Source organism: Pogona vitticeps, chromosome 6, assembly GCF_051106095.1.
Source record: "Pogona vitticeps strain Pit_001003342236 chromosome 6, PviZW2.1, whole genome shotgun sequence".
Lineage (NCBI taxonomy): Eukaryota > Metazoa > Chordata > Lepidosauria > Squamata > Agamidae > Pogona > Pogona vitticeps.
This window is the reverse complement of record NC_135788.1, coordinates 91,889,797-91,917,311: the sequence shown is the minus strand read 5'-3', so window position 1 is coordinate 91,917,311 and position 27,515 is coordinate 91,889,797. Positions and strand designations below refer to the sequence as shown.

At 42.3% G+C, this 27,515-nt stretch overlaps 2 protein-coding genes and 1 long non-coding RNA gene across 5 annotated transcripts in view; 1 reads left to right on the top strand and 2 right to left on the bottom strand.

The window, feature by feature from the left end:
- Positions 1-2,132, bottom strand: part of WIPF2 (WAS/WASL interacting protein family member 2) — a 38,416-nt gene extending 36,284 nt beyond the window's left edge. Inside the window, exon 1 of one of the 3 annotated variants that reach the window (XM_073004247.2) lies at positions 2,025-2,132. The gene's annotated coding sequence lies outside the window, so the exon portion shown is untranslated. Of the gene's footprint in view, positions 1-1,627; positions 1,943-2,024 lie in introns of those variants that run through there. The other 2 variants (XM_078377857.1, XM_073004248.2) reach the window with 2 other exon arrangements.
- Positions 2,133-3,600: 1,468 nt separating this feature from the next.
- On the top strand, positions 3,601-11,071 carry LOC140708427 (uncharacterized). The gene is made up of 2 exons (XR_012088599.2): positions 3,601-3,807; positions 10,499-11,071. It is a non-coding gene; the product is annotated as an uncharacterized LOC140708427 (long non-coding RNA).
- Positions 5,872-27,515, bottom strand: part of RAPGEFL1 (Rap guanine nucleotide exchange factor like 1) — a 79,651-nt gene continuing 58,007 nt past the window's right edge. Inside the window, exons 11-15 of the mRNA XM_020805854.3 lie at positions 23,293-23,343; positions 21,202-21,289; positions 19,733-19,797; positions 10,523-10,577; positions 5,872-9,744 (exon numbers count right to left, since the gene is read on the bottom strand). Coding sequence (XP_020661513.3) covers positions 9,620-9,744; positions 10,523-10,577; positions 19,733-19,797; positions 21,202-21,289; positions 23,293-23,343 — 384 coding nt within the window. The 3' untranslated portion in view covers positions 5,872-9,619. The remainder of the gene's footprint in view (positions 9,745-10,522; positions 10,578-19,732; positions 19,798-21,201; positions 21,290-23,292; positions 23,344-27,515) is intronic.

Below are 27,515 nucleotides of genomic sequence, written 5' to 3'. Positions count from 1 at the left end.
TTACTGGACAACATACTCTTTAATTTTCGGTCCCGCTGCGTGGGAGCCTCGCCCCATGTGTGCATAGGGGAGTGCTTCACCCGAAACAGGAAGCAAACAAACCAGCTGCCAGTTTCCTGTGTACAGCCCTGATGGAGCTCTGTGTGTGCGCCTAGCCTAGAGGTAACGTTATTGCTGGGCTTAACAGCTGACACACTTATGTGGCTGTAACTTTGTTATGCTGGCATTAACAGAACATTAGCCAACAGAGTAAGTCAACCAAATTTTATGACACTGATTAGTTTGATATTGTCTTAAAATCAATGTTTCACCCCACCAAACCATCTTAGGAACAGGAAAAGCTGCCTTAGATGATTGGTGTGTCTAGCCAGTATCGTTCACTGACTGTCAGTGGTTCGCTAGGACTTTCAGGTATGACTTTATCTAGCCTTACTTGGACAGAAATGGTCAGAAGAAAAGGGTAAGCTCTATAAGAACACGCATAAATCAATTTTTTAAAAAATTACAATTCTGCTCAGGAAAGTAAAGACTATCAATAAACTTCTTTGGTTCATTTTCGATCTCATGTAAGTGCAGGCGCTTCTATGTGGGAAACTGTGTCATATTCTGTTCCCAATGCTGGAGTTTAAAGAACTGCACATTTAGTAAAGACACACCATAGTCACACAACCACTAATATTTTACCATAAGCTATAAAATAAGCATCTTCAATTACACTGCAGGGAGGTGTGTACATACAGCACTGTAGTTCCCTAAGGAGTCTAATATTATAGCTGAACTGATCATATGTAGTTTTCAAGAAGAAAAAAAAAGGAGACCACACCTACAATATAGGTCAAATGCTATTTTTATCAAACAGGGACAGCCATAAAATAAAGACCCTAGTGTAACACAAGTAAAAATGGCTAGTTCAAAGGTTTGTGGACATCAACAGAACTTGCTCACTACTGAGCATGTCTAATTCCAAGGACATTTAATATACAAATGAAAATTAAATCTCTGCTTATTCATTGCTCAGTTTTCAGCACCCCATTTGAAGTTTAACAAGTGGCCAAGAGCTCCAAGAAAACCTATATTTTTCTTATCAATTATTCCTGATTGTTTGGACTCCAACTCTTAATGTCCAAACTCCAACTCTCAAGAAGAACGAAGAAAAAAGGCAGTTTCCTCATATGGCATCACCACCTCGTTTTCTCTTTAGGATTGAGACTCTGCCTTGTTACCATTCAAGAGCAAAACAATGTCCTCCACTCAGCCTACAAGAAACTTTCCTCCAAGTTAAGAACCTGCCATCCTCTCTTCCATGTACCTTGACCACAAAGCATCACATACTCACGTCTGTCTTTCCTTCTAAAATCCCAGCTCGTTCAACCACAAAACATCAGCATCGCTGTCATCACCAAGCTCAACACGTTTCCCTACCCACAGTTTAGAAGGAAAATAAAGACCATCACCTAAACCATACACAAACCCTGAAGATTATTTTTCCCAAACGAAAAATTGAGATCATTTCCCTCCAATCTTCACCACTTTCCCCAGGCCCCAAACGCTACACTTTCTAGCTGACTTATTCTAGTCCACAGATTATTTATGCCCAAAAGTAGCTCCAATTCCTAACCCCACTTACCAAGAAATCCCTCTTCCTGAACCGTTCCTTACTATCAGGTTTTTCCAGTCACCTTTACCGTCTCCTAAACATGTTTGCCTCCCGAGGTCCCGAGGGCTGTTTCCAATACTCGACACTCGGTTGTGCCTCCTCACCCCTGCCCCAAATTCCCTTTTTTCTTCTTTTCACGAAGCCTACCCCCCAGTCGTGCCCCTCCTCACCCTCTGCCCCCAGCTCCATGACCCCTAACCTCCGGAGAGACCCGGGTCAAATGTCAAGCCCCTCCGTCAAGCCTTCGCGGCTCCTTTCTCACAGCACAAAGACTCCCAGCAAGCACCAAGGGCTCCAAAGATTTCTAGCACACTCCCGGACCCTCCCCGACGTCCCTCTACGAATCCCACGGCCCTATCTTGCTTACCCACAGTGTCGCTCTCCACCTTCCTCTGCTCCGGGGCCTCCAACCCGGAAACAGCCGTGTGCCCGCCCGGCGGCCACACAAAATGGCGGCGAGGCGCACTCTCTTGGCCAACACGCATGCGCAAAACGACTCCTCCTCTTTCTGCTTCGGCGACTTAAGAGAGGAAGGAAAGGCGGGGGGGGGTGTCAGCTGGTCGCCATGTTAAGAAGGTCAAAACGAAGATTGCTGGGATCACCAGCCATGTTGGAAAGGGCCTTGCTAAAATACAAGGGATGCGCGAGTGTTATAAACTGGCGATTCGACTGCTCAAGGAGTTTTGTTATTTCGTTTGGTGCCATTTTGGTCATAATAGCGGTTGAAAGCATCAGGTGTTCAGAAGCGACAATGGAGCACTCCGCATCATAGTTATAAGATTAGGAAGGAAAGGTATGGTTTTGCCTTTTCCCCTAAACATCGAAAGAAAGGCAGAAGTTATCTGGATAATTATGGGAAAAGGGAAGAGGGAACTGTTTGCTTTGAAGACTTTCGGAAATGTGCTATAGATGCAAGTACAGTCCATGGTTATTATCACCAGTCCTTGGGTGGGAACGGGTAATCTACATCTGAGCTCGCTTTACAGTATACTTCTAAATCCATATGACATAATCCATGGTTGTAATGGTAGATTAGAGGTAGACAAAACTGGTGCAGGAAAAGAGGTTTATAACAGCCATGAGATGGATTCCCATGTTCTTTGACGCATGAACAGATTCGTGTGAGAGGGGGTGGTTTACGGCTGCTCTGTTACAATAGTATAAATTCTCAGGAATATCTAATAAATTGTACTGTAGTATTTTTTTTTTACACAACAGAGTCACTGAACGTTAGTCTTTTGAATAAACAATTTATTTTTAAAAGCCCCAGTAGTGTATCACGAGCAAGACTAGTTTTTAATTTTTTTTCATAAGCTTTTGCGTGTCCTAAGCACCTCTCTTCGGGTGAAGGGAGCCAGATAAGGTGCTACATGACTGTTTTTACTTCTTACTGGCGGGGGATGTTCTGTATCACCCATACCTGGCCAGTTTTCTCAGTTTACCCCGTTCAGGTACATTCACACTGATTAGCCCAGGCAACAAACACAGTATCCCAAGTTGGCAGGAAAGCTAATTCTGCTTCTCTTTCCACGTCCATCGCCCACTCAACCATGCCCTCTCGAGCCGGAGTTGTACTGATTTCCAAACGTCTTCTTGCTCTACGAATTGCGGCATGAAGCGGGGATCCGCCACCAAAACGAGAGGTACAAACCTCTGGTTTTTTAGCAGTGCTTCTATTACACGAATACTGTACTGCAAGCGGCGCCTCTACGAGATAGGTCTCGCCCGAAGCGCCTGGATCATAATTTGCAGAACGAGTCATTTCTTTTTCCAAGGCAACGCAAATCGACTATTAGTTTGAGACCGCAATGGAAGAAAGAGGACATGCTACTTTCACAAAAGCCCCATAGGGAAATTTCCCCCACCCAGTCAGCTCCACTATTGTCATCTGACCGTGCCAATCAATTCTGCAAGGGCGCAGTGATATGATGTCATAGGGCACTGTCCACTCTCCGCCACGACTCATTCTGCCTCAAAAGGATCATGGGAGTTGTTGTTTTGCATGAAATGTGCTGTTTATATTACGGCGGAAAAGAAGTGGTGGGATGCAGGTGGTCCGGAGAAAAAGGTTTTTGCCATTTTTTTGCAAAGGTTTTTGCATTTCTGGCTCAGCTGTTATAAACTTCGAATTTGATAAAACTACTGGGCAGGTAAGTGGGGAAGGTCTAAGCTCTATGTGTGCTGTATTGATGGATATTCCCTATTTTCTAGCAGCTATACCAAATGCAGAGCTGTCCTTATATTTGTGTAACTGGTGCTTTTTAAGAATACTTGTTTATAATAGATTTAGTGGTGTGTTCAGGATGGAAGCTGGAGGCATGCAGGTAGGTACAGTAGGACACCGCCCCCATATCCATCTTCCCTAAGAAGTATCCACAGCAGTCTCTGACTCCCTCTAGTGGCTGGTTATGGTAATACATGTGAAAATAGTTTTTTTTCTCCTCTGAACTTTGTTCTTTTAAATACTGTAGTTTTAATATTTTCAGACCATGGATAAGTGAATCGGTGGATATTGATCCCTGGATAAGGAGGTCCTACTGTATAGTGTGTGGGAGGGTTGACTATATGTAGCCCTTTAACATCCTTAGTCACAAAGATATATTAAGCATTTTGTTAAACAACATTTTATTCGGTTTCATAAAGGTTGTTCTAGCTGTGTCAATTATTCGCTTTATTTCTGTATCACAGTTGATGTGGTTGTTAATTAAATCTCCCATGGTGATCTTGGACTAGGCACTCATTCTCAGCCTGACTGGTTGGATGATTATTTCTTCTGGCCTTTGGTGCCTGATTTCAGGAACATGGAGGGTGCTGTGAAGCATAACACTTCCTATTTCACATTACAGGGAGGACTATTTTGGATTGCTGATGTCACATTTGTGGGCTTTACTATTAGAACAGTGCAGGACAGGACTTGAGTCTTAAGCAATACACAAAGAGTCTTGGCTAGTGAGAAGTATAAAAAGCATGTTTCTCTTTGCTTCTGCAAAATGACGGATAGCTGAAAGGCCCACATGTGGAAGGAGGATGCCTACCCATATCTCTGGAGCTGGTCTCACTTAGACCACTTTCCTTAGTGTTGCCAAGCCATTGTTTTTCACCAATCAGCTGGAAACAGCCCAGACTGATGAAATGCCCTGCGAAACTCCAGAGTCTGCCTGACCATGAGATTTTAGAGATCCAATAAAGGCATTGCTCACCCTTGGTTTCAGACTATGTACAAGGACAACACAACTTTTTTGTTCTGGATAAAATGGCACTTAATATAGCACAATATTCTCCAGCAGTGTCCTTTAAGAATGTCAGACATGCAGCTATTTGTTGCAATATTAATCGCTTTATTTTAACCACTAATGCCTTTTTCCAGGATTATCATCCCCTCCAATTTTGTATAGTTTCTCCCAAAAAAGTAAGCATTCCATGGCCACTGAACATGGTTTTGTGAAGATATTTTAGAGTGTTGGCAAGGTATTGTTGCAAGTCCCATGTATAGGTATGCATGTTTATGTGTGTGAACACAAATTTGTCCAAGTCTCATAAAACAAAAACATGAGAAAGTGGATTGTAATCCATGAAAGCTTACATTGAAATAAAACTGTTTTTTTTAAGATACCACAATACATTTGTTTTTCCTTTTTATCTATGCTGAAATACACTATAACATGGACACCTCTTTACAGATAGAGCAAAAAGTATTCTTACAGAACAGTAATTTAAATCAAGGTAACCTTAGTTAATTGTAACATATGTTACAATGTGACTATGTTCTGGGATGTGTTTATATTTACATCAACACATATATATACACTTTGTCTCTTTGACTTTGCAAGTGAAGGTGCCTACACTTCTAATCAAGATAAAAACAATCTGTCACTCTATCCACTACATACTGTATTGAGGATTTTATGGGAGAAGATGTAGGAGTAGCTATGTTAGTCTGTGCAAGCATATCAGATAAAAGAGAGAAAGAAAGAGAAATGTTGTGGCAACTTAAAGACTAACTTCTATACTAATGTTACTTTTGTGGATCAAGTCCATTAGTCCTCAGACCCATCCTCAGTTCACTACTGAGGAACTGGACTTGATTCACGAAAGCCATATTGAAATATAGTAGTTAGTCCTTAAAGTGCCACAACTATCTCTTGTTTGCTTTGTTTTTTTCTGATATGGGAAAAGATTATTTAGACTGTCACCACAAAAGCTAATAATTGATGTTATTGTTCACAATACTTTATTTCCACCATATGGTTTCTCACCCAAGTGCTTTTGTAGCAAAACAATAACAACAGCAATAATAATTAATAACAGCAACAACAGCCAGACCAAAAATAAACTGAGCTTCCCCAAAACAACACATCACATCTTACATTCCACCTTGCCGAAGCTTATGGGGCTATGTGTGTAGGCGAGCAGTTCCTCATTCCAGCAGTAGAAAATTCACTGTACAATGGTCCAGTATGATACAAGGCTCTTTTCTTAAAAAATAAATGTACAATTCAAGAGTGTCTTGTTAAAAATATATATATACATATTCATATACATATCCTCGCATTAGGACCTGATGCTCTCTCTCCAGGAGAGAGAAAAAAGAAATATAGACAAAAGCGAGAGACCCTGAAACGAAAAAGTCCCTGAACAGAAAGCCACTAAAGGCAACCCCACTCCACACATAAAAACAATCTTTATCAAAGAGAAGGGAGGAGGTTAGGAAAGCACAAGATCAATTTTAAAAATCAATTTTAAAGAGAAATCCTTCTAGTATCCTATTCTTTGATATCAAAAATCTAGACCAAATATTAAAGCTGTTAGAAACGTTGCTGGGAGAGCAGTTCACTTCTAAAACGAGAAGCACTAAGATTCAAGTCTTTCCATCTAACCTGAAAGTCTTATCGCCTGTGTGGAAGTGGGCTTCGGTTACTCGGTAGTGTGGGAAATGCACTCTAGCTGTGGTAAGAGGCACTCATCATGTACTTCACATTTCCAGGATTGAAGCATGGCACTGAAAACAGATTCCAGATCTGAATACATATTCTGAGATGGACCCCTGAGACATGACTTATTTATTTATTTTGAATGCAGGAGTTATGGGACTGGGGCAAGATGAGGAGTTTTATGTCTAATTGTAAGAGCCATTATGATCCCAATGAACAGCCCCCACTGAAACCCTCCAGACATGTTGGATTACTATGATGTTTATAATGCCTACAGCAAGCTGGAGTGTAATTTTACTTACTTGTACTGTATTTATGTCCCACTTTTTCTCCAATAGCTCTCTTCCTTCCAGAACACTAATCAGAGTATTTATTTATTTATTAATTTTTATTTGTTATCGCGCGTGGTGGTTCAGGCTAAGAGACTGTGAGTGACCCAAGGTCACCTAGCAAGCTTCATAAATGAATAGGCATTTGAACCCAAAATTTCCAAGGTCTAGTCCAACACTCCTAGCCACTATACCACACTGATCTGTAGGTGATGTCATCTGGAGGTCACAAGGTTGAGAAAGGCTACTGTGAAACAAGTTCTTTCTGAGTACCTCTTCAGGAATTGCAAAATAAACTTCCTGTTTCAGAGGGAGAGGATGTGTGTGTGTGTGTGTGTGAGAGAGAGAGGGAGGGGTGGGTGGGTGGGTGGGGGAGAGAGAAAAGAACTGGTGTGAATGTGTTTGGCACTCTATTCTGCAGAAAGTTTGCTAAAACCAAGTGGAAAGTCAGTGGAGGCACCACTAGGTCTTACACTAGATTAAATAATTAATCCAGAATAAATTATATTTCTAATTCTATTGCCACTATAGATAAAACAGATTAAGTTCAGTGCTTTGAAAATTAGGGTCATCATGTTGAGCAGAGGTTAAGAATCTCCTAGTATAATTCAAATCAAGTTTGTGTTTACAGGCAAAGATTAAAGGCTAGTAAAAAAAGCATCTCACTTTCAATTTGCTGCTTCAATTAAAGTGTGTGGGAAAGCTCTTTACGCCTATATTAATCTTGATCATTTATTTAGGGTTTATCAGTCTGGAGTTAAATATATAGTCACATCAGCACACCACACTGTTTCTTCCCCAGCTACAACAGATCCCTTAAATCACTCCCCTTTTATAGCATTTAGGCATCTTGAAAAGCTTCAGTTTGTGAATGACAGAATCCTAATTGCTATGGAGAAGACACCAAGGATGCCATGGGCCAAATAGGAAAGTTCCCCACCCCTGCTTTTTAAGGCACTGTGGAGGAGTGAGAACAAATACTGTGTTGTCACTGTGTAACCATCCAGAAAGTGATTCTCTAGTGTTCCTATGAGTGCTCCCATGATACCACAGAGATGCAACCTCCCCTGTCCTATCCCTTCATTGCCCTTCAAATATACTAAAGCAGGGACCTCAGGGCTTAAGAGTAATCTTTATCCTGACTGTTATCGCAAACTCACTGCAAGAGGAAGAGGCAATTGGCTTCTTCTCCCCATCACCATCACCCAGTTTTCCAAAATAAATATATTCAACACATGTGTATATAGAAGACATCCAGACAGGAGTCAGAACCACAGAGTACATATATACATCTAGACCACAAAGGTATGTATGGTTTGCATTACTTCACCATGGCTCCCTGCAAAAAGATATTGGGAACTGTAGTTTGGTGAGAATGCCAGGGACTCTCTGTTCCCTAACCCCAGCACAGAACAGGAATCATTTGGCGATCTCGAATGATTTCTAGGCCAGTTAAAAGTATCAAGTCTAGACACACCCCAATAAGGAACTATAGCAGACATATGAGTTTGATGTGTATTTAAAGTCTAAAGCTCCAAGTGTTTAAATCCCACAGAATGGACATTCCTGATTGCTGTATTATTCATCACAGCCAGTCAAAATGGAATTTTAATTTTCAGAAGGCAAAAACATTTCCTCTTCTAAGTTACCTGCACTAGATTTTTAAATCATTATTCCCCAATAGTGTGTGAAGACATTACCCGGAGAAGACTCTATAGAGAGTCTACGAGTAATCTTTAACAATGTATTTTTTAAGGGTTTCTATCTCAGACCTTTCTAAGATGGAAATATAAATGTACACTAATATAATAGAAATAAGAGAACTAAAAATGGAAGTTAATACTTTTTGACATTTCTGTACATGCTGCTTCTGGCAGTCATACTGTGTCCAGTTGACAACACTGGATGCTTATTCGTATGCCTCACGCATATGTAATTTTCAAGGACATATTTCATTATGCTGATGGTGGGAAGGGAAACTGCCTGAAAAGGGCAGTGACCTCCAGTGCCAGCTGTCCTACAAGCAAGTCAAGAAATCCTGTTTTGGCTTGCACAAAACACTGTTCCGTGTCCTGTGGCTCTTTTATTTTGAATCCTAACAACTCCCTAAAAAGAAGGTCAGAAGCAACTCTACCAAGAGGCAAAGTCAGGTAGCTGCTTTGGGTGGCAAATTTTGAATGCCATTAAGTACAGCAGAGTGGGAGATTTGATTATTCTGAATAATAAGCTGCAAGCTTATGGGAAGTTCTCCTACACAACTGCCTCTCAAATATACTCTTGTGTAGCTCCCATTAATGTAAATGAGTCATGTGAGGTGACAGGGCTAGCTTTTTCATTGAACAAAGGCTATAGAGTTATAGATAATTAAAATGGCAGCTTGGGTGAATGGGTAGGGAAGGTACCATTTGGATTTTGCTCCTCTGGCCTCAACATGCCTTGATGGCAGGACAACTTTCTGGCAGATGGTGTCTCATCAGGTTAATTAGTGGAAAGGCAATGTGCCATTTTATATTTGTTCCTCAAACACAAAAATGCCTTGGCCCACCCCTGACTAAAGCTGACCATCCCTGCTGTATGGTGACTCCAGGCTCTCCTCCCCACCACGGCAAACTTTAGGAGGGCCCCCGTACATCCAAAAAGTGCTTGAGTATTGCGTGGAGTAAACATTCTTTGCTAGCGACGTCTGCCTACGGGCATTGGCCTTATTGGCTGTTTGACTCCAGCTTGTGAGAGAGCTCAAAGAGCAGGTTCTGATTGTCGATAACTTGGAACTGCCGAACGTAAGCTTTTGTCTGCAGCTGCTGGGGAGATGACTCCATTTCCAGGCCTGTGGGAAGAAGGAAAACAGTGCCAGTCACACACTCCTTCCACCTCATTTTTTTCTGCAGTCTGCGGGTAACATAATTCCAAGCTCAGTTAAACACTGCTATTTTGAGTAAAAGTTCAGAATGGGGTAATTGGGGTGGGGAATCTCTTTGCATCTTGATGAACTATAACTCCCATCATCCTTCACCATTAGATAGTCTGGCAGGAGTTGATGGGAACTGTGGCTCCACAGATATCTGGAATGGCACTAGCTCTCCAGTCCTGAGCAGAGGCCCTACAAGACTGGATTGAAGATTCAAGCACTGATAGTCTCTCCAGCAAATAATTAACACCTTGCTTCCCTTTTATGATATCCCAAACTGATAAGGCCATCTGGAAGTCAGCAAACCAGACAAATGGCGATCAGTGTGTATGCCATAAGACCATGACAATACTTCCAAGAATGAAATTTGTGTTGGTTGTAGAATTTTAAGAAAATCTCTTGTATATTTTAAAGAAAAAGCAAGAATCTAATCAAAACTGCGAATATAGACTCTAAAAATGTGTGGGCTTCAGAACTGGATGAAATTTCACTATGGCATAACAATTCTCTGATGTTCCTTTTTCATCTCTGATTTTTCTGTCTAATGTAAGTTTTCCAGGCAAAAGATATATTTCTTTTACATTCTGTGCAGTACCCAGTATATTAGGTATACCAAACATATGTCAGAGAATAGTAGCATGAAAGCAGTCACTGCATTTGTTTCTCTTTGCAGTTCTGGTGGGGCACCCATACTTACAGAGAGGCCGACTCCGACACTTCCTGATTGTCCGAATTTTCTCTGCTACTGAGTGCTGAGGAAGAAAGAGAACGTTTCACTGCTCTACATAATAATAGTGGTTGCATGTCATCAAGTCAGTTCCAATTTATGGTGACTCTTATCAGGATTTGCGAGATACTAGATACAGAGTACTCAAAAGTGGTTTACTGTTCATTTCCTTCTTCTGGGGATGTTCTGCGACTATGCAGCTTGCTGGCTATTGTTATGGGAGGCACAGTGGGGAATCAAAGAGGCTGACTACACAAGCACTGCTGTTTGGTTTGCTGCAGGGACAGGCTGGTTCCCTCCTAAAGACTGTGATCAGATGACATATTTTCTGGAGCAAACTAGCCTGCTCCCAGAGGGTTCCTACCTATACCATTCTGACCACTGTCACGGGCTTCAAGTTTTTGGGTATGGGTTAGGATTGTATTTGGTTTGTTCCCATCACATGTGATTTCTGGGAATGAACCAAAAGCCTTCCTTTTTTCATTTACCAGTATAATGAAGTCACAGCTTAATAAGAGAGCCACTTCAGGATATTGGCTAATTAAACATTTCTGCTCCTTGGCGAGGGGTCAGAAAAAATGGGGAAAAAATTAGGGCAGCAAAAAATGCACTGCATTACTTTTTAAAATAAATACTGTATTTTCTTTCCATAATCTTAAAGGACTGGTTGAGAAACTGCCCACAATTGAATCCACCACCTTTAAGACAAGGGAAAGTAGTGTATTAAGATGTGTATTAGGTATGTGTCTTAGATTTAGACTACAGGTAGGCTCTTGACTATAGACATACCTTAAATACATACCTAACACACACTTTTAAAAAGTGAACTAAATAGGTTCACTTGAGGATTGCACCAAATGGAATACCAGATCTCCTAGCAACCCTGTTTAGCCTATTCCAGCCCAAGGACAAGCCAGAATTGTCAATCTCTGGCTGCACAGCCACAAAGCCAACTTGCTGAGCTATCAAGTCAGCTTACTGTTCTACTTGCTAGACCTTAAAATCTCTAGGTGTGCAGCCCATTCTGCAAAGAGAACCCCTGATGGTAGACGTAGCAAACAATTGTAAAGAACTCTAATATATTTCTCTGACCCCTTGTATCTTCCATAAAGATCCACCATCACTTTAATAACATCAAGGAAAAGACACCAGCTTCCACAAAGCCACAGGAACAGCTCATAGAGGAATTGGACACGAAACAAAACAAACCCTTATATTGGAAAAAGCGCAGGATGTGGCATGCAGGGCAAAAAATTCAGCTTTCATATTTTTTTTTAAAAAAGGAGGGGATAATGTTCTGATGCTTGCAGGCCTTGCTTACAAGCATAACGCCCACCGCAACATCAAAAGCCAGAAACCAAGCTGAGTGAAATGTCTAGGTGTTGAGGATAGCCTCCTTTTCATTAAGCATCCTGTATTTTCAGACTGTAAGTATCCATAGATTAAAATCAAATTAATTATACTTTATGATTATTACTTTTTAAATAGCTTAAACATTATGCTATCTGTGTGGTCCACAAGTAGACAGCTTTGCCAACCTGCTGCCAGACCAGAAAGAAGAGAGAGAAAAAAGGAAACTGCAAGAGAACTAGGTGGCAGACAGTCCCAATTTAAGGGACTGGGTAGAAGGCCCCTGGCCTACCTGCCTCTATTTCTTCCTCATAGTGTCATTCCTTTAAAATTACTGGCTGACCTAGTTATTACAGCTCTGTGAAAAGCCTCTTGGCATTACCTCCCCACCCCCCACTCTAAAGTTTCATTATGCTAACAATAATGTAGTGTAAAACTTGAAATGTATTGGGGTTTTTAAAAATGTATTTAAAGGCCTTTTAAAATCTAAGGCCCTCAACTATAGTTGGTGTATAAATCTACCACTCTTGAGAGGTCCTCTTCTTAGTGGTTATGGGGAAGAAATCAATGTTTTTTATTTCTTTATGTCTTTCAACCAGCAGAGGGAGCTTTATACCACTGTAGTTAAATAGTGTAGAAAAAAACCAAGGAAACGGCCTTTTTGTCCTAGGAAAATGTAAAAATTCCAAACTGTGCCGTGTTGCAAAGAGGCTTGAGACCAGCCTGAGATGACTTACATCAACTCTCACAGACATGTACCACCAATTTTTGGACTCTTCTGTAAATTTTTTCTGTACTATCAATTAATAGGTTATGCTAAGCCTGAAGAAGTGGAATTTTCTCCATGAAAGCCAGCAGGTTATTTGATTTGTAGTGGCCCAATACAAGATACCACTCAATCTTGTATTTGTGTATTTAAACTTGAAAATACCTCCACAGGACTGAAATACAGAGGTATTATGCTCTATCAACACATTTCAGACCATTGTTTATTTTAAATACTGCTCTCTCCACCAACAGACTTTAAGGAATCAATTTAAGAAGCCTGGTTTCTGGGGTTTTTTTAAAGGCAATTCACAAAATTTTGTCAATAACTATACTTTTTAAAAAGAGAGAAGTGTGGAGAGAATAGAGCTGTCATCTTGTTACAGAAATATTTCTGAATTAATCAGGTTTGTTTTAGTAAATTAATTAACTCAGCAGTGTCAAAATGTACATAAAGAAAATAACTCCCACCAAATAGTTTGTTGTATGTGTATCTATATAGTAGGCACCCTTGTGGAATCATTGTTTAAGGTAGTTTGTGTTTTTAAAAAATACTTGTGTTTTAATGGCTGTTTTAGTGAACCTTATAGAGGAGATGACTTACCAGAGTCCCACTGATTCAATGGGCCTACTCGAGTTGTGACTTACTACTACTGGATTTCAGCCGATATTTGATGTTCTATAGTGCCTCTGCCCAATGTACTCAAAGCAGTTATACCATTTAAATAGTGGCATACAGTCACAAATATAAAATGAGGATATAGAAGGAAATAAGTAGAAATCAAGCAAATTCAGGTACCTCCTCCTACACAATAATGTGTGCTTATACCAGATGAAACTGCAATCTCTCACTATCAAACAGGAGAGTGATTACATGCGGTCAAAGTTAGTCTTCTATATTTCTGCACCACATATTGCACAACAGGGCTGGGGAAGCTCTGTTCTTCCAGGTATTGGTTGACTTCAATTGCCATCAACTTTAGTCAGCCTGCCCAACGTCTAGAGGGCCACAGCTTTTCCATCTCTCTGGGAGTTTAACATTCTAAATCAGGTTTTAGCCTATGCTTCAGCAAATACCTGACCTAAAAGAACTCCACTTGCACTAGAAAACTCTGGGGATTAGTAGTTTGTGTTTCATTCTGGAGGCTTAAGCATGTCCCAACTATCTGGAGACAATGCTGTGCTTAGGTGAATTGTTGATCTTTAAACAGGACAGTTCCTACAGTCCTTGCCAAATAGGACTGGAAACTGGCCAGGACATATTTTGGATTCCTGAGACGGTACAGTTACGTTACTTTAAGACCATGTTTCTAGTTCTTATTGGTCAAGCCATCAACAACCTGCTTACGGAGCTCCACTGTATGGCTCTCTCAGCTTTTTCACTCCTTTTCCCTCAAGAATCCTACATGATTTCTTACTCATTAACCTCTCCTAATCTCATTATACTTTTCTCTAAAAGGACCTCATCCAGATTTCTTTAAAAATGTCAACAGGCAGGTTCAGAGAGAAAGTAGACCAAATGTCACATTTTGCACAATAAGCACTTTTGTATAAATATGCTTGTTTGGCATATGCTACACTAATCGTTATACAACTGGATTCTTTTTTTTTAAATTAGAGAAGATGAATACTCAGCATATGAATAATTCTATATTCACATGGCGTATGTTTAGGCGGGAGAAAAATTAAGGCTGAGCTGGCAATGGTGTCACTTCATTTCCCCCCCCCCTTTCTCCCCAGGGGCCAGAAAAATCTGGGCCAACTCCAGCACAGTGATCTCTCTCTCTCTCTCTCTCTCTCTCTCTCTCTCTCTCTCTCTCTCTCTCTCTCTCTCTCTCTCTCTCTCACACACACACACACACACACACACACACACACACACACACACACACACACACACACACACACACACCACTTTCCGACAAGGAGAATTGGAGGAGCTTCTGTGAAGCTGTTACCATGGCAACACTACTATCCCGCTGCGTAAGAAACCATACAGAGGACCAACCGCCAGTTAATCCCCAGAGGGCTGGGAGAAGATGGGGGATGGCGGGCAGCAGTAGGGGTTATGGGGGGATCACCTGAATGCTCACACACACCCTCACAAAGTCACACCGCATTTGCCTGGTGGTGCATGATGAGAAAACAAACCATACTAGCCTGCTACATCCCAGATGCACAGGCAGGGACAAAAATCACGTTGAAGGTTCTTTTCAGCTCATTGCACACTCATCCTTCCGCAGCAGTTGCATCAGGGAAAGGGGGACGCACTAAGGGGCAAAAACAAGGGAAGGAAACAGCCTCCCTCTCCTACATTAATTCATCCCTTAGGCTGGCAGAGGTGAAGGAAGAGCACTCTGTGCAGTGAAACCGTTAATTCGTATGTTATCTTTTTGTTTACTGCTCTGACAGTTCTGACTGTAATCTCTGGGAAAGGGTCTGGAGGAAAACCTTTTCACAGGGTTTCGACTGGATCCCACAAACCCTTTGCAGCTCCTAGGTTGCTTCTAAGAAATAGCAGCAGATCGAGTCATGTATCTTTCATTGTGTCTACAGGGCTGGTTCTAACCATGGGCAGAGTAAGATGGCTGCCCCAAGCAGCAGACACTGGGATCCCCAATGAAGTGGTCGAGGACCGAGTCCTGTGTCTCATTTACTACATATCCTAAACTAGTCACATCCCCTTCGGTATCACAGAGGACACTGTCACCTTGCCAGTACTGTATTGAAGTATAAGATTCAGCTGCCTCATGCGCTGGCTACTGTCTGTTGAAATGGAGAATGTGCCATTTTATTCTTTGCCTCTGGCAGCAATACATCTTGGGAAATTCATGTGTGTCTAGTGTGTTCCTTGGATGCTGGAGAGGTAGAGATTGTCTAAGATCGTCATCGTTTAGTTGTTTAGTCGTGTCCGACTCTTCGTGACCCCATGGACCAGAGCACGCCAGGCCCTCCTATCTTCCACTGCCTCCCAGAGTTGCGTCAAATTCATTCTGGTAGCTTTGATGACACGGCCCAACCATCTCATCCTCTGTCGTCCCCTTTTCCTCTTGCCTTCACACTTTCCTAACATCAAGGTCTTTTCCAAGGTGTCTTCTCTTCTCATGAGATGGCTAAAGTATTGGAGCCTCAGCTTCAGGATCTCTCCTTTCAGTGAGCACTCAGGGTTGATTTCCTTCAAAATGGATAGGTTTGTTCTCCTTGCAGTCCAGGGGACTCTCAAGAGCCTCCCCCAGCACCACAATTCAAAAGCATCAATTCTTCAGCAGTCAGCCTTCTTTATGGTCCAGCAGCTCTCACTTCCATACATTGCTACTGGAAAAAGCATAGCTTTGACTATGCGGACCTTTGTCGGCAAGGTGATGTCTCTGCTTTTTAAGATTCTGTCTAGGTTTGTCATTGCTTTCCTCCCAAGAAGCAGGTGTCTTTTAATTTCATGGCTGCTGTCTCCATCTGCAGTGATCATGGAGCCCAAGAAAGTAAAATCTGTCAGTGCCTCCATATATTCGCCTTCAATTTCCCAGGAGGTGATGGGACCGGTGGCCATGATCTTAATTTTTTTTGATGTTCAGCTTCAGACCGTTTTTTACACTCTGCTCTTTCACCCTCATTACAAGGTTCCTTAATTCCTCCTCACTTTCTGCCATCAGAGTGGTATCATCTGCATATCGGAGGTTGTTGATATTTCTTCCGGCAATCTTAATTCTGGCTTGGGATTCCTCCAGTCCAGCCTTTTGCATGATGTATTCTGCATATAAGTTGAATAAGCAGGGGGATAATATACAGCCTTGTCGTACTCCTTTCCCAATTTTGAACCAATCAGTTGTTGGTATCCGGTTCTAACTGTTGCTTCCTGTCCCACATATAGGTTTCTCAGGAGATAGATAAGGTGGTGAGGTACTCCCATTTCTTTAAGGACTTGCCATAGTTTGCTGTGGTCCACACAGTCAAAGGCTTTTGTGTCGTCAATGAAGCAGAAGTAGATGTTTTTCTGGAACTCTCTGGCTTTCTCTATAATCCAGCGAATGTTTGCAATTTGGTCTCTAGTTCCTCCTCCCCTTCGGAATCCAGCTTGTACTTCTGGGAGTTCACGGTCCACATACTGCTGAAGCCTACCTTGTAGGATTTTGAGCATAACCTTGCTAGCGTGTGAAATGAGTACAATTGTACGGTAGTTGGTGCATTCTTTGGCACTGCCTTTCTTTGGGATTGGGATATAGACTGATCTTTTCCAGTCCTCTGGCCACTGTTGAGTTTTCCAAACTTGCTGGCATACTGAGTGTAGCACCTTAACAGTGTCGTCTTTTAAGATTTTAAATAGTTCAACTGGAATGCCATCACCTCCACTGGCCTTGTTGTTAGCCAAGCTTTCTAAGGCCCACTTGACTTCACTCTCCAGGATGTCTGGCTCAAGGTCAGCAACTACATTATCTGGGTTGTCTGGGATATCCAAATCTTTCTGGTATAATTCCTCTGTGTAATCTTGCCACCTCTTCTTGATGTCTTCTGCTTCTGTTAGGTCCCTCCCATTTTTGTCTTTTATCATGTCCATCTTTGCAGAAAATGTTCCTCTAATATCTCCAATTTTCTTGAACAGATCTCTGGTTTTCCCCTTTCTATTATTTTCCTCTATATCTTTGCACTGTTCATTTAAGAAGGCCCTCTTGTCCCTCCTTGCTATTCTTTGGAAGTCTGCATTCCATTTTCTGTAGCTTTCCCTATCTCTCCTGCATTTTGTTTCCCTTCTCTTCTCTGCTATTTCTAAGGCCTCGTTGGACAGCCACTTTGCTTTCTTGTATTTCCTTTTCTTTGGGGTGGTTTTTGTTGCTGTCTCCTGTCCAATGTTACGAGCCTCCATCCAAAGTTCTTCAAGCACTCTGTCCACCAAATCTAGTTCCTTAAATATATTCTTCACTTCCACTGTGTATTCATAAGGGATGTGGTTTAGATTATACCTGACTAGCCCAGTGGTTTTTCCTACTTTCTTCAGTTTAAGCTTGAATTTTGCTATGAGAAGCTGATGATCAGAGCCACAATCAGCTCCAGGTCTTGTTTTTGCTGACTGTATTGAGCTTCTCCATCTTTGGCTGCAGAGAATATAATCAATCTGATTTCGGTATTGCCCATCTGGTGATTTCCATGTGTAGAGTCGCCTCTTGTGTTGCTGGAAGAGAGTGTTTGTGATGACCAGCTTGTTCTCTTGGCAAAACTCTATTAGCCTTTGCCCTGCTTCCTTTTGAACTCCAAGGCCAAACTTCTCTGTTGTTCCTTTTATCTCTTGACTCCCTACCTTAGCATTCCAGTCCCCTAGAATGAGAAGAACATCTTTCTTTGGTGTCAGTTCTAGAAGGTGTTGTAAATCTTCATAAAATTGGTCAATTTCAGTCTCCTCAGCATTGGTAGTTGGTGCAAAAGGTTGGATTATTGTGATGTTGAAAGGTCTGCCTTGGATTCGTATTGACATCATTCTATCATTTTTGAGATTATATCCCATTACAGCTTTTCCCACTCTTTTGTTGACTATGAGGGCTACTCCATTCCTTCTGCGGGATTCTTGCTCACAACAGTAGATATGATAATCATCTGAATTGAATTCGACCATTCCTGTCCATTTTAGTTCACTGAGGCCCAGGATATTCAATCAGCAGGCATATGGACTAATCAGGCTTGATGAAACTACTGCAAGCCTGGACTTCTACTTTGGTTTTGTTTACAGAGCAATACCACCAATTTATTACACTTCAGATTCTAATTCAAACTGTTGTCCTCAGGGATCATGATCTGGAGTACAGACTCCTCCTTGTCTAAATTCCATATGTTCCAACGTTATTTATCAAGGGCAGTCTCTACTGCTGGGGCCTATTCCTGGTTTTACTCCTGTTTGGTCTGGGGTGGGGGGATTTCAGGAAATGGCTGCTGATGACCCCAGTTTCAGGGATGCTGTGAATTCACTCTGGGTTTTAACCCTAACTCTTCCCCAAAGGTTCAGGATCTTATATAGCTGCTGTAAAGCATAGACTAAAACTCAGACTGGACTTACAGCACCGTGAACTTGGGACTCATCAGACTTTTGATGAAACTACTGATTTCAGGAATAAATAAAGTTGTTGGAGTGTGGCATATTGGAGTTTTCATTCCTTCACTTTGAAACACAATTTTCCAGAAGGCCTTGGAAGCAGGAAATCAGTATTTCCCCCCTTCTCACAAGCAAAAAATACCATTCTGCTGAAAAATTCTAGACTGTAAGAAAACCTTTGTGCTAAGGTGGCTTTATTCTCTTTATTTGTTTTAACATATGCTTAGTCTTCTGTCCAGGCCATACAAATCCCTTAGTTTTGTTGGTGATGGTGAGAAATGCTGACAGGAAATCTGACACCAAATGGAAACCATAATAAGTTCCCTTTGCACATACCCTGCTGTTGTTGTTTGAAAAAAAAAAAACAGCAAACCTATTCCACATCATCATCACCATAATCATCATTGAAGTATTGGCAAGCCAAAAAGCCACAATTTAAAAGACTTCCTATCTTGGACTGCTTTCATCTTCTTTCTTTTGGAACAAATATTTTATCTCTGCACTAAGGGCATTTGGCCATGGTTACTCCTGTCCTTCACATTGCAACTATTACAATTAAAAGAGTATTTTAAGATCTCCCAGATATTTTGCAACTAAGTTGCTTTTAGATTCATCTCAAATGAGCCTCGTGGCGCAGTGGTTAAAACGCTGTATTGCAGCTAAAACTGTGCTCACAACCTGGGGTTCAAATCCCAGGTAGCCGGCTCAAGGTTGACTCAGCCTTCCATCCTTCCGAGGTCGGTAAAATGAGTACCCAGCTCACTGGGGGGGCAATGTGTAGCCTGTATAATTAAAATTGTAAACCGCTCGGAGAGTGCTTGTAGCGCTATGGGGCGGTATATAAGTCCAAAAAAAATGTAAATAAATATATGAAGTTATGACTTCCACTGCACAGACTGAGAAAGTGAGGATGTTGTGCTGGCTACCAAGTACAGGACATGCTAACCAGATACAGCAAAAGAAGGATGAGGTGACAAAAATGTTCTTACCAGTTTCTCTACATTGACAAGTCCATCCACCAAAGTTTTGCTAGCTTCATGTAAAAACGTCAGATCTGAGAGAGAACAAAAGGGGGGAAATGAAGAGACAAAGTAAGTCAAGAGAAGAGGACTGAAACCCTTGCCATGACTGGATTTCTTGCTTTGACAAGGTGCCTGATTGTAACCACAGGTTCTGGCCTGGTACCTTTTCACCCATCTCGCAGGTGGCTAGGATAGGATGCAGTAGTTAAGCAATGACACAAACAGGGAATCTATGCACGTGCTCAGAAGCACTTTTCTATTATTCTAATTTTTAGCAGCATTAGCAGAAGCAAAATATCCATTATTATGATGGGGGTTCACACATGTGTAAGAAGGGCTAATATACTAGAAGGACTCACATGCTGCTAACAAGGGAATACTGTACTGCATTTGAAACTATTGTGTGCCCACCCCTCAGAGTTTCCATATATCCCAAAAGATTCCATTCAAAACAGGCTGTGTCCCTGGATAGCAGGACTGAAGAAGCTGGCTTTGTTTCCATCACAACACTGTCCTTGATTTATCTCTCCCACAGGATTAAAAAAAAGCATTCGTATATATGCTGTATAGTAAAAGTAAAGGTTCCCCTTGACAATTTGTCCAGTCATGTCCAACTCTAAGGGGCGGTGCTCATCTCCATTTCCAACGCATAGAGCCAGCGTTTGTCTGAAGACAATATTCCGTAGTCACATGGCTAGCGCGACTAGACACGGAACGCCATTACTTTCCCAACATGGTGGTACCTTTTATCTCTACTCGCATTTTGCATGTTTCAAACCGCTAGGTTGGCAGGAGCTGGGGCAAGTGATGGGGGCTCACTCCGTCGCGTGGATTCAATCTTACGGCTGCAGGTCTTCTGATCTTGCAGCACAGAGGCTTCTGCGGTTTGACCCACAGCGCCACCACGTCCCCATATATGTAGGAAAAGATAAGAGGTGCACCAACAGTCCCTTCTGTTCCCTACTCCTTTGCGATCCCAGTCATCCCAGTGAATCCTGAGAAGATGATACAACCCCAGCCCTTCATCTATACAGACCTATTTTTGGTCTTGTTTCTGAAGATGATGGGACTTGTCATCCAACATAAGTGGAAGGCACTGGGCTGCAGAAGGTTGTACTAAAGTGTGTCAGAATGCTGAGAGTTAGCTTCTCTGGAGAAAGACTTTTCTTTAAAATTAAACCCAGATTAAATCAGCTAAAGCTTGCTGGATTGCTCAGTGAGTTAGGTATCTGGATGTGCAGCCAGAGGTTGGGAGTTCAGTTCTCCACTGTGCACCAGAAGTACAAGCCTTGAAAAGTACTAGCTTGAAAACCTTGAAAATGTTCGCCGTTAAGTCAGAATTAACTTTGACAGCACACAACAGAAAAACCAAGATACTACTTTTCACAAATCTCATGTCAAGAAGAAGCCAATCGGCTACAACTGCAGTTACTTACCTTTTAGGATGAGGGGCACAAAGGGAATAATGGGTGGTTTCATCCGAGATAGGACTTCCCTGTAGCTTTTATGATTCCGACAAGGGTCCTGCAAAGCCAAAGAGAAAAAGAGCAGCATGATCTTGCAGGAAGACAGAGAATGAACTGCTGCCAAAGAACAGGCATGGCCCAACTGTTGAAAAGATAACTGATTGGTAGTGGACATTGCTGAGGATGATGATATATGGAAAAAAATTAAAAACATAAAATACACATTTCAAAACATACAAAGAAAATCTGATACACCTCATACATCATATGGACTAAGTACTGTATATACTTTTTAAAAAGGGGAGTAAGGAAAATGAAGAAAAGCTTGTTTTTTAATTTGATTTGTAGCCCTCAGGATGAAAACCATCTCCTTTTGACTGGTCAATTTGTTACAACAGTATTTTTCAAAACTTCCTACTATCGGGAAATTCTTTTATATTTACCCCGTATTTTTTGCACCATAAGACGCACTTTTTCTCCCAAAAAAACTGGGGGGAAAAGTGCATGCGTCTTATGGAGCGAATACTGTCCCCTCCATGCCACCATCGCTGGCTTCCCAGGCCTCCAGAGGCCTCAGCAGGCCCCGTGGGGGCCTCCCCCAGCCACCATCGCTGGTTTCCCAGGCCTCCGGAGGCCTCAGCAGGCCCCGTGGGGGCCTCCCCCAGCCACCATCGCTGGCTTCCCAGGCCTCCGGAGGCCTCAGCAGGCCCCGTGGGGAGTCCCCCACCACCACCATTGCTGGCTTCTGAGGACCTCCAGGAGGCTTTCGACCAGTAAGGTGCTGCTTTTTACTTTTTAAAAAAATGTTCTGCGTAGGTTTTGGAGGGTAGATTTGGGCTGGGGGTATGTTTCTATGTTGCTTTGTGTTTTGGTGATTTTTTTGCAGTCCCAGCATGGGACTTGCTCTGTTTATTTATTTTTACTTTATTTTTTGGTATTTAAAAATTAGTTGCTGCTTTTTACTTTTTAAAAAATGTTCTGGGTGGGTTTTGGAGGGTAGATTTGGGCTGGGGGTATGTTTCTATGTTGCTTTGTGTTTTGGTGATTTTTTTGCAGTCCCAGCATGGGACCTGCTCTGTTTATTTATTTTTACTTTATTTTTTGGTATTTAAAAATTAGTTGCTGCTTTTTACTTTTTAAAAAATGTTCTGGGTGGGTTTTGGAGGGTAGATTTGGGCTGGGATGCATGTTTCTATGTTGCTTTGTTTTTTGGTGATTTTTTTTGGCAGTCCCAGTGTGGGACTTGCTCTGTTTATATATTTTTATTTTATTTTAATTTTCAGTATTTAAAAATTAAGTGCATCTTAACGTCCGGTGCGTCTTATGGAGCGAAAAATACGGTATGTTGCAATGTTTTAGACACAGCTAATACTTCATGTGCTGGCTAGGGCTATTGAGCTTCACTGATTCTCTACCTGAATTAAGAGAAACCTAGAAAACACCTTTCCGACTTGCATGTAGTAAAGGAAACTGGGGAGCTGTGGGCCTATCTTTAAAAAAAGAATTACCCATTATGAACTTTCTTACAAAGGAACCCCAGTAAATTGTGGAGGAGCCCTAGGATTCCCTGGAACACAAGTTTGGAAACCAAACTTGGAAGAAAACCTTTAAATTTCTCCAAAAGAACACAATAATAGAATGGTGCAGCTTTCACATCCAAATCTGAAGTCTTTGAAGGAAAAACAACCCTAACCCTCTTCCTGATTGTTGGGGGCAAGGGAGGAGGAGAAATAACAGTAATACTTGCAGATTTGCTTACATATGCTAACATATAACATTATCTCTGTTACTGTTACATAATCATGCAATTTAAACTTTATTTTAATATGCTGGACAACTGAGAGTAAGAGAAGACATAAGGGCTAAGGAGAGAAACTGAGTCAAGGTTTGGAAAAGCTACTTTTCTGGATTATAGTTCTCAACATCCCCCAGCCAGTAATGGCCATGTTGTTTGAGGGATTTTAGAAACTATTGTCTAAAAAAGGGGTGGTGTTTTTTTAAAAAAAGATCTAGTCATAGTTCATGAAATAAAATGTATGGGAATAACTAGGAATGACTTACTGTTAGATTTTCAAATTTCCGAAAGAGATTCTTAAATTTCCCTGGAAGCTTCTGGAGAAAACAACAACAAAAACAGTAACAAATGGTCAGAAATACAGTAAGAGTTCCAAAATAGCAAAAAAAAACAAAAAACAAACCACATTCAGTTTAAATAAGAAGCTCAGATGTCCATTTCGCTATATTTGATTCTGCTAGGTTATTTTGTGCAAACAAAGGATTCCCAAGTGCACCCCCAACATTCAATTTTTGCAGGCATAATTCGGACAGGCTACAATTTCAGGGGAGCCAAAATACTACACTTAAGTCTAAACAATGGCTCTCTAGTGACCCAAATGCAATATTCAGGGTTTTCTCCATCATTTCAACATTCCCCCCCCCACACACTAATTTTTAAAGCAAAAAATTCTACACGTAAAGCCCCTTTGTGACCCCTGGAGTATGGGATGGAATTCTGCTATTTTGTTGCTAAGCTCTTTATGTACATGTGCCAAAATGTTTGTTTTGTTTTTTTAATTGCCACTGGAGGCTGCAAGGGACATTTCAGTTAAAACATAGTAAGAAGGGGGAAAGGGGGAGTGTGGGGAGAGATGGGAGCCCATGTGCCTATTGTTACATACAGCACTGATGTTACCTGTCTGTCATGGGTTTGGAGGGAAAGTTCCATCCTATGGGGAGTGGAAGGCGGGACATCAGGAGGAGGGGCTGTACTGTATATATATGTGATGCGTGTGTGGAGAAGTTTAGACGCTGGGATGAGAAGAAGCAGCAGCTGGGAAGAAGAAGCTGGTGTGGGAGTCTGTGTGTCAGACAGGGTACTACTGTGTGTCAGTCAGTACCAACCTGATAGGTTCAGGTGTCTGTATGGTTAGCCAGAACTGATAGGTTCAGGGTCTGTGCTTCAAGTTAAGTGTTCTGTGTGAACCAAACTGTATGCATGTATGAATGAGACTAAGCCACGTTACTATATCTTATTCACTTGATCATTTTATTTTCCCTGTGTGTTGTTTTAAATAAACCTTATTCTTTTATTTGTTGAAAATCCATCCCTGGTCTGTGTGACTTCTTATAGGGAATGGTTGGTGGCAGCTTAGTTAACGTCTGGGTTTGTCACATTGATTGGTGTCCAGCGTGTGGGATACGACTGGTCCAGTTGTCCAGCGGTCCAGCAAAGCCTTGGCAAGAGTGCCCAGAGCAAGGGGGGTCTAGTCAGGGACAATCTGAGAGCGCGTAGGTAATCTTCTAGGTGTGCCTCACGGGGGGGTGCACTAGTAGAAGAACGTGTAACCTCAGATTGGGGGCTAGATTAGGGAGCTCTGAGGCAACCTGTTTTTGGCGGGAAAAAAGCTGAGGCAAAACTGTAAAGTAGAAGTGATTTAGCCTGCCTGCTGAGAGGCCCAGCAGAGGGGGGTAGACTCTAGCTCGCAACTGTTGCAAGTTAGTGCTGAAGGACAGCAGCAATCTATAGAGAAAGCTGGTTCTGAGGCAAAAGAAAAAAAAAGTGGTCGTTTTATTTTGAGGCTTGACTTTTTGAAGCAGCCTGTGCTGGGGGGGATTATGCCCTTGACTCGAAGCCAAATGGCAGAAATGGGTGAAGTGAAAGACCCCCAGGTTGACCAAGGTTCTGAGGATGAATTTGGCTCAGTGCAGGGTGACAGCACGGGAGAACAGAACCCAGAACTCAGGAAAATGCTCATAGCCCAACAGCATGAACTGAGGATGAGGCAATTTGAAATGGAGGAAAGGGAAAGAGAGGAAAGATTAGAGACAGAAAGAAGGCAATTTGAGATTGAGAGAATGGAAAGAGAAGAAAGATTGGAGAGAGAGAAAATGGCGTTTGAATTAAGAAAACTGGAACTGATGAACCAGAACAATAATAACAATAGGGATTCTGAGGGAGGCCAATTGTCTAAGGCTGACCTGAAGAAATTCCCTGTGTACCACAAGGGAGATTGTCCTGAGGTGTTCTTTTCCTTAGTGGAAAGAGCGTTTGTGGACTTCTCAGTGAGGGAAACTGAGAAGATGACCATCATGCGATCTTTAATCAGTGGTAGCCTGGCTGAGGTTTATTCAGAGATGCCACAGGAACTGATGAGAGATTTTGCAGAGTTTAAAAAACTGGTGTTTGCAAGACATGGGATAAATGCGGAACAGCTGAGGCAAAGATTCAGGTCCCTCACAAAGAAACCAGAGCAGACTTTTACCCAAGTGGGGGCCCAATTGGTGAGGCTGCTAGAGAAATGGCTATCTCAGGAGGGGACAGAGACCTTTCAGCAGCTCAAAGACTTGATAGCGCTGGAACAGTTCTATTCAGTCCTGCATGGGGAACTGAAATTCCAGGTGAGGGAAAGGAAACCGAAATCTGTGGCAGAAGCAGCCGAGATCGCAGATTTTATTTCCCAAATAAGAAAGCCCTTGGGTGAGGGGAAATCTGTAGGTAAACCCAAAGAAACCTACAGCAAGTACTCTCAGGGACCAGGGAAAAACCAGCAAGGGGGAGGGGCCCATGGTGCAGGGAAGCCCTCAGAAATGAAACCAAGACCTCAGATTTTGGAGGGAAAACCAAAACAAGATGAGAGAGAATCAAAATACACCAGAAAATGTTATTTCTGTCAGGGAAAGGGCCATCTAATCTCAGAGTGTGAGAAATTAAAGCAGCTAAAAGGAATTGTGCCTCAGGATTCGAGTGGGACCAAGCCAAAAGCTGTGTTCTGTGTCCAGAAAGAGCAAAGCTCCTTGTCACTGAGGGAGCCTGTTGCCATGGCGACTCAATCTGGAACAGTGACATCTGCTGATCAGGCTGAGGAAAATGGTCCTCTGGTGGAGGTCAAGCGATGCTTGCTGGTGAGAACAGATTCTCAGTTGTTTGAAACAGCAGGGGTGGACGTAGGAATACTTGGCCATCAGTATCGGGGGCTGCGGGACACTTGTTCCCAGGTGACCCTGTGCCATCCAGATATTATTCCTAGGGAGTATCTAATCCCAAATGAGAGCATGAAGGTGGCAGGGATTGAGGGGCAGGTGATCTCTCTGCCAGTCACGGAGGTACCTGTCAACTTTCAAGGCTGGAGGGGAGTTTGGCGGCTAGCAATTTCATCGACTCTGCCAGCAGCCGTGCTCGTGGGAAATGACCTGGCTGAACATGTGAAACGGGTGCTAGTGATTACACGTTCACAAGCCACCACGGGGACAGTTCAGGGGGGTAATGATGAGCCAGAGACGGAAGCAGAGGGGAGTTCAGAAGCTGTGGTGGAAACCTTAACCACAGACAGCAGATTTGGACAGGAGCAAAAGGCAGACGCCACTCTCCAAAAGTGTTTTGAACAGGTGACTGACGCCCAGCTAACACCTGAAACCCCAGTGAGATTTCTGGAGAAAAAGGGGATTTTGTACAGAGAGACCCTGAGGAATATCTCAAAAGGGGGAGATGGGATCAGAAGTCAGCTGGTGGTACCTGAAAAGTATCGCCCCATGATCTTACAAAGGGGGCACTCTGACATGTTTGCTGCACAGTTAGGGGTGAACAAAACACAGCAGAGAATCACACAGAATTTTTACTGGCCTGACATAGGGAAGCAGATCAGGGAGTTCTGTAAACAATGTGATGTGTGTCAAAGGCAGGGGAATAACCGCGACAGGACCAAAGCAAAGTTGTGCCCGTTGCCTGTGATTGACACTCCGTTCAAATGCATAGGGGTGGATATTGTGGGACCTTTGCCCAAGGCCACAAAGAGGGGGAACAGGTTCATTCTCACAATTGTGGACCATGCCACGAGGTACCCTGAAGCCATACCCTTGACTAACATTGAAACTAACACAGTGGCAGATGCCTTGGTGGGGTATATGTCCAGGATGGGATTTGCCTCAGAAATAATCACAGATTTGGGAGCATCGTTCACATCAAAGCTCATGAAACGCTTATGGCAAATCTGTGGAATTAAGCACAAGGAAACCACTGCCTATCATCCTGAAAGTAATGGGTTAACTGAGAAGTTTAATGGGACTCTAATGCGCATGATTAGGGCTTACTTGGCAGAGAATCCAAACAATTGGGACCAGAAGCTGCAATCCCTTTTGTTTGCTTATCGATCAGTGCCACAAGCCAGTACCGGGTTCAGTCCATTTGAACTTTTATTTGGGAGAAGGGTGAAAGGGCCCCTTGATTTGATCAAACAAAATTGGGAGCAGATCACCCAGGATGACCCACAAGGTGTTGTGACATACAT